This window comes from Lagenorhynchus albirostris, chromosome 20, assembly GCF_949774975.1.
Source record: "Lagenorhynchus albirostris chromosome 20, mLagAlb1.1, whole genome shotgun sequence".
Classification (NCBI taxonomy): Eukaryota; Metazoa; Chordata; class Mammalia; order Artiodactyla; family Delphinidae; genus Lagenorhynchus; species Lagenorhynchus albirostris.
In genome coordinates, this window is record NC_083114.1 from 31,701,406 (window position 1) to 31,718,003 (window position 16,598).

General features: G+C 35.2%; 1 protein-coding gene across 1 annotated transcript in view; it reads left to right on the forward strand.

The window, feature by feature from the left end:
- Nucleotides 1-16,598, forward strand: part of BRIP1 (BRCA1 interacting helicase 1) — a 204,216-nt gene that overhangs the window by 110 nt on the left and 187,508 nt on the right. The window contains exons 2-5 of the mRNA XM_060135882.1: nt 1,544-1,662; nt 4,980-5,153; nt 12,656-12,783; nt 14,573-14,692. Of these exons, the coding sequence (XP_059991865.1) occupies nt 12,712-12,783; nt 14,573-14,692 (192 nt within the window). The 5' untranslated portion in view covers nt 1,544-1,662; nt 4,980-5,153; nt 12,656-12,711. The remainder of the gene's footprint in view (nt 1-1,543; nt 1,663-4,979; nt 5,154-12,655; nt 12,784-14,572; nt 14,693-16,598) is intronic.

Here is a 16,598-nt window from a genome sequence, read left to right on the forward strand (position 1 = left end):
TGGTTGCTCGCAGTTTTCAGCTTCCTTTTCTCCCGTGAGTGGGAGTGCAGTAGGCGTTGTTTGGGTTTTCCTCAGGGCGGGCAAGTCTGTCTGGCGGGAAGGGCGCGAACTCGGCCAGGAGAGTGCCTTCTGCTTTCGTCCACCCGCTTTGCAGGCCCGTCGGTTGACTGGATCACCAAGGCCTCGGGGGTTCCAGCTTGCCGAGGGAGGAGGGAATGTGAGGAAGAAAACCTGGGGAGCGGGGAGACTGCAGCTTACCTCCTTGGAACAGAGGCCTGTTATTAGCCCCGGGCCCCGCGTTACCTCGGGGCAGGAGGGGGCGACGGCGGGAACCTGATCTTGGTTTGTCCTTTATTCAGTGTGTGGGGAAGCTTCCCCATTTTGAGATGAGTGTAGCCGCAACTGGGGCGGGGGGGGGTCGATTGTTTTCTAGGTTATATCTGAGTTACTAGGCCAGCCTTGAGCTGTTGGTTTAGATTTAGGGGTGAGATTCCACCAAATTTCATCCTCAGAGCTTCACAGAAACACAAAATGTTAGAACTGGAAAAGACCTTAGAATAGTGGTTCTTAACTTCTTTGGGAACACGTAAGCTTTGGTGATGGTTGTTATTGGCTTCATCATCTGTTGAGTTGGTATTTTAACCATCTCTCCATCCCCAGATCGAATTTACCTTTTTATCACCATTGCAAATAATTTTTCAGTTGATAACGGTGTATGTCATCTTCCCTCAGTTTTCAGTTATTTCCTTAGGATATATTTCTGGGTATGAGAAATCTTTGGAATTTCTCTCTAGAAAAATGCAGTCATACACAGAAATTTCTGCATGCAGTATCAAGAGATCACAGTCTTTCAATTACATCTGTGGATCCTAGGTTAAGAAAAGGTGGTTTACAAGAGGTGGGGATTAAAGTAGATCACTTCCTCTGTATCAGATGCTGGAGTTGAGGCACATTCTGTACATTACCTTATTTAATTCTTAAGTCAGTGCCTGGCTAATTTTCATAAAAACCCTATCAGGTGGATATCTCTATTTCACAGATGAAGAAACAGGCTCTGTGAGATTCACAGTGAAATTCAAATTTAGGCTTGCCTTACTTCAAAGTCCATCTTCCTTCCATTATACCCTACTGACCTTTAAGTAAGAATTATTGAGCACCTACCACGTGCCAAGGCGCTTTGTTCCTTACAACAATTTTTAAATTATGGATTTTTACAGATAAGGATCTCAGTCTAGAGAAGTGAAGAGACATGATCAGGGTAACATATCCGAGTTGTTGTCAGAACCTGATGTAGAAACTGCTTCCTAACTCCTGGTCCACAGCTTTGGCAGAATAAGGTTACAGATCCAGATTTGTTAGATTCCAAGACATGCTCTCAACCACTGTGATTTATAAGAGTAGGAAATCCTTTTACTTCCATTTGTTTTGTTTATACATTTATTAATTCCAATTTTTGTTTCTAGACTTCTTTCCTAGTCTTAGGTATCTGATTTTCTTTGAATGGCTTTGTTTCAGTATTGACTTTGGTTTCTGTTGCAGTTAGGAATCTGAAGTAAACAGTAAAACATGATGTCTTCAGTATGTTCTGAGTATACAATTGGTGGGGTGAAGATTAACTTTCCTTGTAAAGCTTATCCATCACAGCTTGCTATGATGAATTCTGTAAGTATTGTTCAGCAGTTATTTTAAGTCTTTATTAAGATACAGATGCTTATAATTCATAACATACATTGAGTCTGTGACTACATTTTCTCAGATAGTAAATGGATTGAAAATATTTGCTGGGTTCATTGAAGAACATCTAACCTTTGGAAGAGTAATACTGATTGCTGCTAAACTGTATATGTCTATGATTAGGAGGTAAAGGAGAACATCCTGAAAAATGTTCTCAGCTCATTTAGAACTTCTGTTTACTTTACTGAATTACTTTGAAATAGAAAGTATTTACTATCTTTTACACAGACTACTATACTTTGCACCATAATTTTTTTGAGATATTTCAATCATATAGAAAATTAATATACAAACTTGAGTAAACCAACTTACCAGCTTTGTTAAATCTTAATATTTTGCCTTATTTACTTTATACCTTGTTTATGAGTAACAAGATAACTAATATCCTGAATTTGTTATTTTTCTTTCCTAGCCATGTTTTTATACTTTTATTGCATATGTATGTATCCATAAACAATATAGTATATATGTTTTTATAACTTTGCACAATGATATGATATTATACTTATCTTTCTGGAGAACTTGATTTTTTTTTTTTTACTTAATATTCTTCTTCTTATTATTATTTTTTAAGGATTTATACCATAAGTTTTTTTATAGACGTACCTAGTATGTTGAGTTGGTGTCTTACTATAAAGAAAGGAGAAACAAATCCAGATCAGAAGTACAAAGTCATTGTAACTAGTAATCGCCCCTTGTTTTCCACTGAAAATGGTAAATTCTTCCCTGGACCCTCCTCATAGTGGCTCCTATGGACCACAGAGGTTGTGAACCTCCAGATGCTCTGTCCCAGCGTAGTGCTGTTGGAAGCCTGTGGAAGGTGCAGAGACTGAAGGCGGAAGAAATGGCAGCAGCACACCAAGCCTTCCTTTCCTCATGACCTTGTTCGCTTGTCTAACATTATTTTTAAGATGTAGCCCTATTGATTGATAACTCATTTTCACTGCTGTATGGTATTCCATTGTATGAATATACCAGAATTTTATATTTGCCCATTTTCCTCTTGATAGACATTTGGGTTGTTTACATTATTTTGCAATTATAAACAGTGCTGCTATGAACTTTCTTATACATGTTTCCTTGTGTTCCTGTGGAAAAGGTTTTGGGTGTTTACATAGGACTGGATTGCTGGAGTTCAGTATCTTTAACTTTACTAGAAATTGATAATTTCTATACAGAGTGGTTGTAACACTCCCACCAACAGTATCCCCCATTAAGTTTTCATCAAAGATATTAGTATATTCTAGTTTTACAGAAATGATGGTGCTTGCATAAGTAAGGCACAAATTGCTTTTCATTTCTTTTGTGCTTGGTATGGTTTAAATCTAACAGAATTTTAGGGAGAGATACAAAGGAATAAAGTCTAGATTTAACTAAATTCTAGTTCTCCTTTCTGCTATTGCTCTGTTCCCTGAAGTGCATGCAACTTTACTTCTTGTTGTTATATGGAGAGAGACTTTAATGAGATAAGTTGTTGAGTTTTTAAAATTGTTTTTGTGTCCATAGATTGTCAGAGGATTAAATAGTAAGCAGCATTGTTTGTTGGAGAGCCCCACAGGGAGTGGGAAAAGCTTAGCCTTACTTTGCTCTGCTTTAGCATGGCAGCAATCTCTTAGTGGTAAGTAGTTGGTTGATGTCTTCAGGTTGCTTATTGGGACCTGAAAAAAAATCTAATAAAGTACTTTTTACCCAGAATGATTCAGCCATGTTCTAGCTAATTTAAATATTCTCTTTTAAGATATTTCTTTATAATCAGTTATATATCTTCCAAAAGAGTTTCAATATAGCAAAATATGTTCAGTTAATCCTAAAATAATTTTGAACATAAGATAGTCCTTTATTTGATGATTCAGCATGTATATAAGAATCTAGGATTTTATTTTTATTATTTTTCATAATACTGATTATGAAAATAATTAGATGATAATTTTTATATAAAAGTTGCAAGAGATGGGGCTGTCATGATTATATAGCATATCAATACAAATAATTGCTTTTTTTGAGTAAATCCTTTAATATAGCTGCTTATCTCACAACATTAGAAAATGGAATACATAAAAAAGAAAAATTCTAGTTGACCTTTCTACTTGTTTGGATGCCAGATAAGCAGAAGTTTATTGTAATATTGTTTTTATTAATTCATATTATTTCCCATAGCTTTATTGGCTAGCAAATGTCTAGTTACTTTTGTGAAAGACTAATGTACATAATGAATCTGAAATACAATATTGGTCACATTTTAGTTACATAATTAGATGACTCTGTCCTAAAGTATTAGGAGATTTTAAAGTTAACCATGGGTGTATATGTGTATGTATGTATGTGTGTATATATATGTACACACATATATATGTTTTTTGAAAAGAAATAGTTGTGTTACTGGTAAGACTATTAAAAATAAAGAGTAAATATTTTATAAGCTTTTGGTTGTCCATTTTGTTTCTTATTGATGTTTATCTTTGGGGAAAATGAGATTATCTGTTAATAAATTTTTAGTGGGAGACTCTGGAAAATAAAATTAGTAGTATTTATGTAGTGCAGATGGGAAAATAATGTCAGTACTGTTTATAGAAAATAAAATAAATTATTCAGCTTTTATATATCTATGAATTGTATATTTATACGATGTAGGCACACGAAGAACTATTACAATTTTGTATTATATTTAAGTATTGAAAATTACCTGTTTAATTTGAATATTGACTTTAAAATGTATTTTGATACATGTATCAGAAATGATATCATGAAACATGTTTTTTGAAATAGAAGTATAATGTGGGAATAATTTAACGTTATGTGTTTACATTATTATTTTATATTGAACTTTCAAATTTTTCATTTAGGGAAATAGCAGTAATTAAGAGTATAAATAATTAAGAATATAGGTATACTTGGTATTTTAATATATCTCAATATAAATGAATACTCGAGTGGTTGTGCCTCTGTTACATTATTAATCTTTGACTGTTATTAGATTATTGTAAATCATGTAAATTGTTGATAACTTCTCTATAAATGTTTCTGGCATAAGTGTTTCTCACCTGTCCTAATTTGATGCTGCAGGATGGGTGACCAACTTGTCCAGATTTGCCAGGTACTTTCCTCGTTTTAGAACTGAAATTCTGAATCCTGGGAAACCTCCCAATCCTGGGCAAAAAATAAGGTGGTTACACACCCTAGCTGAAGAGGAAGATTAGTGTTTTTTTAATTAGAAATATTATAAATAGAGGTTATTTCATTTTTAGGGAAGCCAGTGAACGAAGGCTTAAGTAAAAAAGCTGAAGTACCATTGTCGTGTTGTTGTACATGCCATTCAAAGAATTTTACAAACAATGACGTGAACCAGGGAACTTCATATCATTTCAACAGTCCAAGTATACCAACTTCTGAAAGAAATGGCACTTTGTCAACTTGTCAAGGTAGTTTATATTTTGTCTGGGTCTTTTGGTATCTGTAATAGGGGTCTTATTTATTGCTGTTATGAGACCTAATGTAGATAAATTTGGTTAGCATAATTGGTTATGTATTTCCACCTAATTTCTCTGGAATTATTTTGAATAATGCATAGAGTGGTCAGAAATCCTTGGAATATTTTATTCTTGGCCTCACTTTTAACTGATTCAGACATCTTGCTAGTTTAAATCATTTTTGAGGAAGCAAGGCAAAATTGATATTCAGAAATTGATGTTATTTGTAAGCAGTATTAATTATATGTCAGAATTTTATAAAACATTTTGATTTGTATTGTAAGGCAAAATCTAATTAGCCTCATTCACTCTTGATAAGTTTGCCTAGACTTCTGAGACCAGTATCCTATATGAGAATGAGGTATGTTTCAAATATGATCCTTAGATGTTCTTACTAGATTTATTTAAGAGAAATGTATTATCAATAACATAAGACTATTAATTTAAAGAATATTTCTTTTGCTTTGACTGTATGGAAAAGATTGACCATTACTTGCCTAAGCCAGAAACCTAGGAGACATCCTGTACACTTTGCTATTCCTTATTCCTCCATGCAAATCTCCACCTCCATTGGTAACTTCTCTAGTACAGACTACCATTTGTTCTTTAGACCGTGTAATAACTCCTTTCCTGCTTTCACTCATGCCATTCCTTAATTAATCACTGGCAGGGAGAAAAGAGGTTGCCATGACTGGTTTAAGTCTAAACAGTATCCACTTCCTAAAATCAAGGATCGAGTTGTCTTCCTCTAAAGCACATGACAGTGTGGAGGATGGTAGCTGCTTGAACCGAAGTGTGATTCTTTTAGGAATGAGGAAGAGGAAGTGGAATAGATGCCGGAGAGGTGACCAATAGTGTTGTCTACTCGGTTTTGACCCTTAGCATTTTTGGCTTTCTTTCCGAACATTCTTTCAAAGGGTCATGCTTTCTGCTGCCTTCAGAGCCTTTGCTTGTGTTAGTGTCTCTTCTGAGGAAAATTTCATCTTCAACTTGTCCTGCTCTTCCTTTAGCTCTCAGCTTAGATATCACTTCTTTAAGGCAGCCATACTGATCTTTCCGTCACACTACATTTGGTTTCCCTATTATATTCTGTCATCTCACTGTGTACCTCTCCTTCATAGCACTTGTTACAATTTGTATTATCCACGTGTCTGTGTGCATCTTTTATTAATCTCTGCTTCCCCTAGCAGACTGTATACTCCATGAGGTCAGGAACTGTGTCAGTTTGCTCGCCATTGCATACCTAGCAGTGCCTGGCATATAGTAGGAGCTAGATAAATATTTGTTGTATGAATGAATGGAATTGTTTTTAAGCTAATTATTAATATAAGAACTCTTGGCTTATAATGTTAATGTACAACCTGTATTTTTTTTTAAAGACAGCTTTACTGAAATATTCTTGACATAACAGACTCTATATATTTAAATGGTACATTTTGATAAGGTTCGACATAAGAGTATTTCCCTGAAACTTTCACTAACATCAAGATAGTGAATATATCCATCAGCTTCAAAAGTTTTCTCATGCCCCTTTATTATCCCTCCTTTCCACCATTTTATAATTTATCCTCCCCAAACAACCACTGAGTGTTTTCGGTCACTGTAGATTAGTTTGCATTTTCTAGAGTTTATATGAATGAAATAATACAGTTTGTATACTTATTTTGCCTAGCTTCTTTCACTTAACATAATTCTTTTAAAATTCATCCATGTTGTTGCATGTATCAACAGTTGGTTCTTTTTTATTGCTGAGTAATATTCTATTGTATGGATATACTGCAAATTGTTTATGCAGTCACCTGTTGATGTGTATTTGAGTTGTTTCTAGTTTCTGGTTGTTACAAATAAAGCTGCTGTGAACATTTGTGTATAAGTCGTTGTTATGGACATGTGCTTTCACTTTTCTGGGTAAATACCTAGGAGTGTAATGACTGGATCACTTACGTTTAACTTTAAGAAACTTCAAAAGTGTTTCCCAAAATAGTTATGCCATTTTACATTTCCACCAGCAGTGTATGAGAGTTCCCATTTCTCTGCATCCTTGCCAGCACTTGGTATGGTAAATCTTTTTAGCCATTCTAATAAGCTTATAGTGGTATCTTATTGTGGTTTTATTTTGCTTTTCCCTGATGACTTGTGATGTTGAGCATATTTTCATGTGCTTATTAGCCATTTGTATATCTTCTTTGATGAAATGTCTGTTGAAATCTTTTGCCTGTTTATTGTTTTTTTCTTATTGTTAAGTTTGGGATTTCTTTATATACTCGAGTACAAGCTTCTTTTTTTAATCAAGTATAGTTTTAGGTTTTACTTTTAAGTCTAAAGAGTAATTTTTATATACGGTGTGAGATGTGGATCCAAGTTCGTTTATTTTGCCTATGAATATCTAATTTTTCATCAACATTTATTGAAAAGGCTACCCTTTGTCTGCTGCATTGCCTTTGTGCCTTCGTAAAAATCAGTTTTCAATACACTTGAATTTTAATATAATTGTGAGTTAGAGTTGTTTAGAGTAGTCTCTTCAAGGATCAGATGGGGTAAATCTGGGTTGTATTCTGATGCTCTCTTTACATTTTTAAGTAAATTCTTTAAAAATATAACCTAAATACAGAAAAATGCACAAATTCTATGTGTATAGCTGGATGAATTTTCACAAAGTAAACACACTCGTGTAACTACCACTAGATGAAAAATAGGACATAGCCAACACCCCAGCGGCACTTCTCATGTTCTTTTCCTGTCACTATTCTCTCTCTCCACAGGTAGTAGCTATCCTCCCTCTGTCACCATTGATGAGTTTTGCTTCTTTATAGAAATGGAATTATATCTGTACTCTTGTGTCTGTCAGCTTTTACTTAACATATTTCTCAGATTCATTTGTGTTGTATATAGCAGTAGTTCTTATTGCTGTATTTTGTGGTATATAATAAATTATATACCATAATTTATTATTTCATTCTACAATTGTTAGACATTTGGGTGGTTTCTAATTTTGGTTATTAAAGCTATTATGAACATTCTTGTTCATTCTGGTACAGATAGGTAAACACTTTCTATTAGATATAGATCTAGGAATGGAATTGCTGGTCATAGTGTATGCATATGTTGAACTATAGTGGATACTGCCAACGTTTTCCAAAATGGTTGAACCAATTTATTCATCCCCCTTGCCCCGACTCTACATCTAGTAGTATATGGAAGTTACATTGTTCAACATTCTTTTTTTTAAATTTATTAATTTAATTTATATTTTATTTTTGCCTGCGTTGGGTCTTTGTTGCTGCTCGCGGGCTTTCTCTAGTTGTGGCGAGTGGGGACTACTCTTTGTTGCAGTGTGCGGGCTTCTCATTGTGGTGGCTTCTCTTGTTGTGGAGCACAGGCTGTAGGTACGCAGGCTTCAGTAGTTGTGGCACGTGGGCTCTAGAGCGCAGGCTCAGTAGTTGTGGCACACGGGCTTAGTTGCTCCGCGGCATGTGGGATCTTCCCGGACCAGGGCTCGAACCCGTGTCCCCTGCATTGGCAGGCAGATTCTTAACCACTGCACCACCAAGGAAGCCCCCAGCATTCTTGTTATCACTTGATATTCAAGTCTTTTTAAGTTTTAGTCGTTATGGTGCCTGTGTGTTGTTCTCGTGAATTTTAATTGTTATCTCTGTGGTAACTAATGAGGTTGATAATCTTTTTTTTTTAATCTTTATTGGAGTATAATTGTTAGTTTCTGTTGCACAGCAAAGTGAATCAGCCATATGCATACACATGTCCCCATATCCCCTCCCTCTTGAGCCTCTCTCCCATCCTTCCTATCCCACCCCTCTAGGTCATTGCAAAGCACCAAGCCAGTCTCTCTGTGCTATGCTGCTGCTTCCCACCAGCCAACTATTTTACATTCGGTAGTGTATGTATGTCAATGCTACTATCACTTTGCCCCAGCTTTGCCCTCCCGCCCCGTGTCATCATGTCCATTCTGTATGTCTACTTCTTTATTCCTGCCCTGCAACTAGGTTCATCAGTACCATTTTTTTTTTTTTAGATTCCATATACATGTGTTAGCATACAGTATTTGTTTTTCTCTTTCTGACTTACTTCACTCTGTATGACAGACTCTACGTCCATCTACCTCACTACAAATAACTCCATTTCGTTTCTTTTTGTGGCTGAGTAATATTCCATTGTATATATGTGCCACCTCTTCTTTATCCATTCATCTGTCGATGGACATTTAGGTTGGTTCCATGTCCTGGCTATTGTAAGTAGTGGAATTGCTGGGTCATATGGTAGTTCTACTTTTAGTTTTTTAAGGAACCCTCATGCTGTTTTCTATAGTAGTTTTATCAATTTACATTACCACCAACAGTGTAGGAGGGTTCCCTTTTCACCACACCCTTTCCAGCATTTACTGTTTCTAGGTTTTTTGATAATGGCTATTCTGACCAGTGTGAGGTGATACCTCACTGTAGTTTTGATTTGCATTTCTCTAATAATTAGTGATGTTGAGCATCTTTTCATGTGCCTCTTGGCCATCTGTATGTCTTCCTTAGTGAAATGTCTATTTAGGTCTTCTGCCCATTTTTTAACTGGATTGTTTGATTTTTGATATTGAGCTCCAAGAGCTGCTTGTATATTTTCAAGATTAATCCTTTGTCTGTTGTTTCATTTGCAAATGTTTTCTCTCATTCTGAGGGTTGTCTTTTTGTCTTGTTTATGGTTTCCTTTGCTGTGCAAAAGCTTTGAAGTTTAATTAAGTCCCATTTGTTTATTTTTGTTTTTATTTCTGTTACTCTAGGAGGTGGGTCAAAAAAGATCTCGCTGTGGTTTATGTTAAAGAGTGTTTTTCCTATGTTTTCCTTTAAAAGTTTTATAGTGTCTGGTCTTACATTTAAGTCTTTAATTCATTTGGAGTTTAGTTTTGTGTATGGTGTTAGGAAGTGTTCTAATTTCATTCTTTGACATGTAGCTGTCCAGTTTTCCCAGCAGCACTTATTGAAGAGGCTGTCTTTTCACTGTTGTATGTTCTTGCCTCCTTTGTCGTAAGTTAGGTGCCCATATGTGCATGGGTTTATCTTTGGGTATTCTATCCTGTACCATTGATCTATATTTCTGTTTTTGTGCCAGTACCATACTGTCTTGATTACTGTAGCTTTGTGGTATAGTTTGAAGTCGGGGAGGCTGATTCCTCAAACTATTTTCTTTCTCAAGATTGCTTTGGCTATTGGGGGTCCTTTGTGTTTCCATACGAATTGTGAGATTTTTTGTTCTAATTCTGTGAAGAATGCCATTGCTAGTTTGATAGGGATTGCATTGAATCTGTAGATTGATTTGGGTAGTATAGTCATTTTCACAATGTTGATTCTTTCAACCCAAGAACATGGTATATTTCTCCATCTGTTTATGTCATCTTTGATTTCTTTCATCTGTGTTTCATAGTTTTGTGAGTTCAAGTCTTTCGCCTCCTTAGGCAGGTTTATTCCTAGGTATTTTTCTTTTTGTTGCAATGGTAAATGGGAGTGTTTCCTTAATTTCTCTTTCTGATTTTTCGTCATTGGTGTATAGGAATGCCAGAGATTCCTGTGCATTAATCTTGTATCCTGCAACCTTACCAAATTGCTGATTAGTTCTAGTAGTTTTCTGGTGCCATCTTTAGGATTTTCTATGTGCAGTATCATGTCATCGGCAAATAGTGACAGTTTTGCTGCTTCTTTTGCAATTTGTATTCCTTCTATTTCTTTTTCTTCCCTGATTGCTGTAGCTAGGACTTTCAAACTATGTTGAATAAGAGTGACGAGAGTGACATCCTTGTCTTCTTCCTGATCCTAGTGGAAGTGCTTTCAGTTTTTCACCATTGAGTGTGATGCTTCCTGTGTGTTTGTCATATTTTGTCTTTATTATGTTGAGGTAGGTTTCCTCTGTGCCCATTTTGTGGAGAGTTTTTATCATAAATGGATGTTGAATTTTGTCAAAAGCTTTTTCTGCATCTGTTGAGATGATCATATGGTTTTTAATTTGTTAATGTGGTGTATCACATTGATTGATTTGCATATGCTGAAGAATCCTTGCATCCCTGGGATAAATTCCACTTGATCCTGGTGTATGATACTTTCAGTGTGCTGTTGGATTCTGTTTGCTAGTATTTTGTTTAGGATTTTTGCATCTATGTTCATCAGTGATATTGGTCTATAATTTTCTTTTTGTGTAGACTTTTTGATGATGGCCATTTTGACTGGTGTGAGGTGATATCTCATTGTCGTTTTTCATTTTTTTTTTTTTGGCCACCCTGCATGGCTTTGGGATTTTAATCCCCCGACCCGGGATTGAACCCGGGCCCTGGGCAGTGAGAGCGCAGAGTCCTAACCACTGGACCGTCATTGTAGTTTTGATTTGCATTTCTCTAATAATTAGCGATGTTGAACATCTTTTCATGTGCCTCTTGGCCATCTGTATGTCTTCTTTGGAGAAATGTCTGTTTAGGTCTTCAGCCCATTTTTTGATTGGGTTGTTTGTTTTTTTGATATTGAGCCATATGAGCTGTTTGTACATTTTGGAGATTAATCCCTTTTTGGTTGCATCATTTGCAAATATTTTCTCCCATTCTGCAGGTTGTCTTTTTGTTTTGTTTATCATCTCCTTTGCTGTGCAAAAGCTTTTGAGTTTAATTAGGTCCCTTTTATTTTTTTTTAACATCTTTATTGGGGTATACTTGCTTTACATTGTTGTGTTAGTTTCTGCTGTATAGCAAAGTGAATCAGCTATGTGTATGCATATATCCCCATATCCCCTCCCTCTTGCATTTCCCTCCCACCCTCCCTGTCTCACCCCTCTAGGTGGTCACAAAGCACTGAGCTGATCTATGAGTCTGCTTCCCGCTAGCTATCTATTTTACATTTGGTAGTGTACATCCATTTGTTTATTTTTGTTTTTATTTCCATTACTCAGGGAGATGGATTGAAAAAGATATTTCTGCGATTTATGTCAGAGAGTGTTCTGCCTGTGTTTTCCTCTAAGAGTTTTTTTTATAGTATCCCATCTTACATTTAGGTCTTTAATCCATTTTGAGTTTATTTTTGTGTATGGTGTTAAAGAATGTTCTAATTTCATTTTTTTACATGTAGCTGTCCAGTTTTCCCAGCACCATTTATAGACGTCCCTCTTGAAAGCATATTTCTAAAAATGTTTGCTGTGTCTTTGTTAAAGTATACTGAGCGGTAAATAAGTGCTTTTAAAGATGTTTAGCATTTCCTATTTTAAACTATGTTATGAAGTTTTTAGAAATAAGTCTTAACATCTTTTTTAAAGTTGAAGCATAGTTTATTTACAGTATTATCTTAGTTTTGGGTGTACAGCATAGTGATTCAATATTTTTACAGATTAAAGTCTTACATCTTGATTTCAATTTTTTTCTAAAAATATTACCTAAATGTAAGTTATTTATACTGATTTTTTATGACTTCTTATATAAGACTCTCCTGAAAAAACTACACTGGCTGCAAAGCTATCTGCTAAGAAACAGGCATCCATGTACAGAGATGAAAATGATGATTTTCAAGTAGAGAAGAAAAGAATTCGACCCTTAGAAACTACACAGCAGGTAAACAGTTTATTGGCAGTGGAATAATCCCATTAGTTATAGCTGAACAAGGTAGTCAAGTATCAATCATTTTTCAGTGGCATCTGTAGAGATTATTTTGGGTAGTGTCAGATGTGAATTAAATGGTAAATTATTATAATTTCATTGTATAGAGTTACTCATTACAAAGGAGTTTATTATAGTAAATTATTCATAGTAGCATGTCATTAAAGTGAAACTGAATGGTGCTTTCTTATATATAAGGAATTTGACAATAAAATATTTACTTAAGGCATGTATCAGTAACAGAGCTACTTGGTACTTTTTAACTCCTCTGTTGTTTTTATCTAATAATGGCATTTTCTTTTGGCTAATATACCTCTGATATGAATATTTAGGTCATAGATACTTTTGGTATTGATAGTTTTAATGTAATGACAAGGTTTACTGTTATTTATTGAGTTTTTAATATCAATACATTATAAAATGTTTATTTCTAAAAATTATTGAAGAACCGAAATTACTAGAAATTTTAAATGAAATGTTTTCATAGGTGAAAACAGTGTTTTCTCATAGAGTTCATGGCATTGAGGTAAGGAGGATGGACTTTAATAGACTTAGTTACAAATAAAAAAGATTATTAAATTAACATGTCCTTTGTAGATAATTGTATATTTTTAATTGAATATACTCAAAAGGTATTTGCATTTTTATGTAGTTTATCTGTTCCATTTACAATCTTTATTAACTTCCATGATTAAACCTTGTTTTTAGAAATAGAATGAAATCGTTTTCTAGTTTTATATTTGGAAAATCACCAATTACAAATGAAGTATCTCTAGAGATTTCTTTCCCACAAAATGTGTACTTAGAGTTGGATGTTGTGAGGTAGAGCTCAACATATAGCATTTATTCCCTGACTTCATTGGCTCTCGTTTCTTTTTTGTAGGAATGGAATTATCAACAGAAATCCTTCTTTTCCTCTTTATAATTTAAGTAAATAGGTTTTGGCAAGTAAGAAAAAGCATAGATAGTTTGGAAAGAAAACAGTGGTGTTTATAAAAGAAATTTAGTCAAATACAATTTGGATTATCAAATATCTAGTAAGTAATATAATAATAGTAATCAAGTAATTTATTTCATCAGGTAGGAAATAATGAATATTTACATTTAAAGTTGTTTTTTTTTTTTTTTTTTTTTTTTGCTGTACGCGGGTCTCTCACCGCTGCGGCCCCTCCCACTGCGGAGCACAGGCTCCAGACACGCAGGCTCAGCGGCCATGGCTCATGGGCCCAGCCGCTCCGCGGCATGTGGGATCTTCCCGGACCGAGGCACGAACCTGTGTCCCCTGCATCGGCAGGCGGACTTTCAACCACTGCGCCACCAGGGAAGCCCTACATTTAAAGTTTTTATTCTGTGTTTTTTTTTTCAATTTAGAATAAGGTTTCCATTTTTATTTACTTTTATTTTCCAATTAGATATGTAATCGGACTTTGCCATAATACTATTCTTGGTATCCATATGGTGGGACTGTTTTATGGGAAGATCATTTTACAATGCTATAGTTTTGCCACATCATTAATTAAAGCTATTTTGGTCGGAATTTGAGAGGTATTACTGTATTCTGTTTTATTTAAGTCTTATAATAAGGTACGTATTTGTTTTTAGAAACTTTTTGATTGTTGCCAGTGAGAAATAGTCATTTTTTTTAATGCTGAAAACACATTATAGCTATTCTGATCTTTGAGAGCAACTAGCCTCATCAAACTTCCTAGTTACAATAAATTTTATTTTGGTTCTGTATTTACAGATTAGAAAACGTCATTGTTTTGAAAAGGAGGTGCACCATTTGGATGCAAAAGTTGCTTCAGGAAAGACCACAAAACTCAACTCCCCATTAGGAAAGATAAACTCCTTTTCTCCACAAAATGTATGTATTTATGCCATTGTTCAGTTTAAAGAAGGAAAATGTGGAATTTGCTAAATCCATTTTTGAAAAAGATGAAGAATAGTGTAATCAAAGAAGAGTAGAAAACAACTCAGAGGTGCTAAGTGCTGTCACATGTCTTCTGCTGTGTGAGATGGTAAACCTATGCTCTTTGTGCCCCAGTTTCCTCATTTATAAAATAAGAGAATTGGACTAGAACGAGATCTGAAAGTTTTTTTCCTCTTTTACATTCTAATGTTTGTGAACTCTACTTCCTAGAGTTCTTTCAGTGTCCTTAGGGCATTAGTTCTCAAAGGAGTAGTCCAGGGAGCTCTGGAGATTCCTGAGATCTTTTTCCAGATAGTCTGTGAGGTCAAAGGTATTTTCATAGTGATGTTAAGATGTTATTTACCTTTTTTTTTTTTTTTTTTTACCATCTTTGACATTGGCACTGATGGTACAAAAGCATAGGTTGGTAAAACTGTTGGTGCTTTAGCACAATAAGGGTAGTGGCATCAACCTGTATTAATAGTTATTTTCTTCACTGTCGTTAATGCACAGTTAAGAAAAGCCAGTTTCATTTAAGTCCTTGATGAAGCAGTAAAAATTACTAATTTTATTAAATCTTCACCCTTGAGATTTTTAACATTCTGTGTGAAGAATAGAGTAGTTTTCGTAAATCACTTTTGCATTCAGGAGTAGGATGGTTTTCTTGAGGGAAAGCACTTACAGGATTGTTTGGATTGTGAGCTGAACTAGCCACTTTTTTCACAGAACATTGTTTTTACTTGAAAGAATAACTGAGACTAACTTCGGTAATTCTCGAAAATAAACAAAGTGAGCCTGATAAAATTTGAGTTTTCAGTGAAAAATCAGAATTTTGAAAAATTGTGTATACTATGAGCTTAGCAGTTTTCTGATACTTAAAGACTGATGATATTTATTGGTGGTGATATTGTATATGTGACTTTTTGATATTGTATAATGAAATATGTTTCATTTATATAGTTTTATATAAATGGAATCATGCCTGGAATTTTTTATTGAATTCCAAATATTGTGAAGTTTACCTTGTTGGGTACTGGATATTATTGTATTTCTATAAGTACTCTTGAGTTTTGCTCTGGGATGCAGTTAAATTACTTGGAATCAGCTTGATCCTTTTGGTTCTTGCTTTTAGGATTTGTTAGGTAGGACCTGAGCCGGGTTTAGTTTTGGGCTACCTCAGTAGAGGCTACCTCCTTTTGAGTCCTCTACCTAATGCTCCATGAATTGTGAAGTTTTCCAGCCTGGCTGGTGGGAACAGGCACTGTTCCATGCTGTCTGTGAGTGTCTCATCATTTCAGGTGGTTCTTGCCACTATCTTGGATTGTTTCCTCATTGGCATGTGCTGATCAGTACTCTAGTAGATACTTGAGAGGTCCTTCTGCAGATCTCTGGAGTGCATTCTTTGTGCAGCACTCTCCATTCTGCTTTCTTCTCTGTGAACTTTAGTCTTGGTCTCCCTGGACTCTCAGCAGTGTCTCTTCAACTTGGGTTTGCTGGACTATATCTGGGTTCCCCTTCCCCATGCCACAGCATGCAAACTCTCAGGACAACAAGCTGAAAGAATCATAAGGCTTAATCTCATTTGTTTCCCATCTCTCAGGGATCACTCTTCCTTACCTGATGTCCTGTATCTTAAAAACTATTGTTTCATATAGTCTGTCTGTATTTTTAGGTTTTCAGGTAGGGGATGAAACAACTCACTGACAAATTCCAGAAGTCTTTAGGTGGCTTATAAAGCTCCTGTTTACCGGTACAGTCTTTAGGCCATTATAAACTTTTTGCATTCTTTTGCCCCTTCTCCTCTTTCCCACTTTTTTTGTCTGACTTCTGATAATCCTTCAGGAAGCCTTCCTTGGTGTCC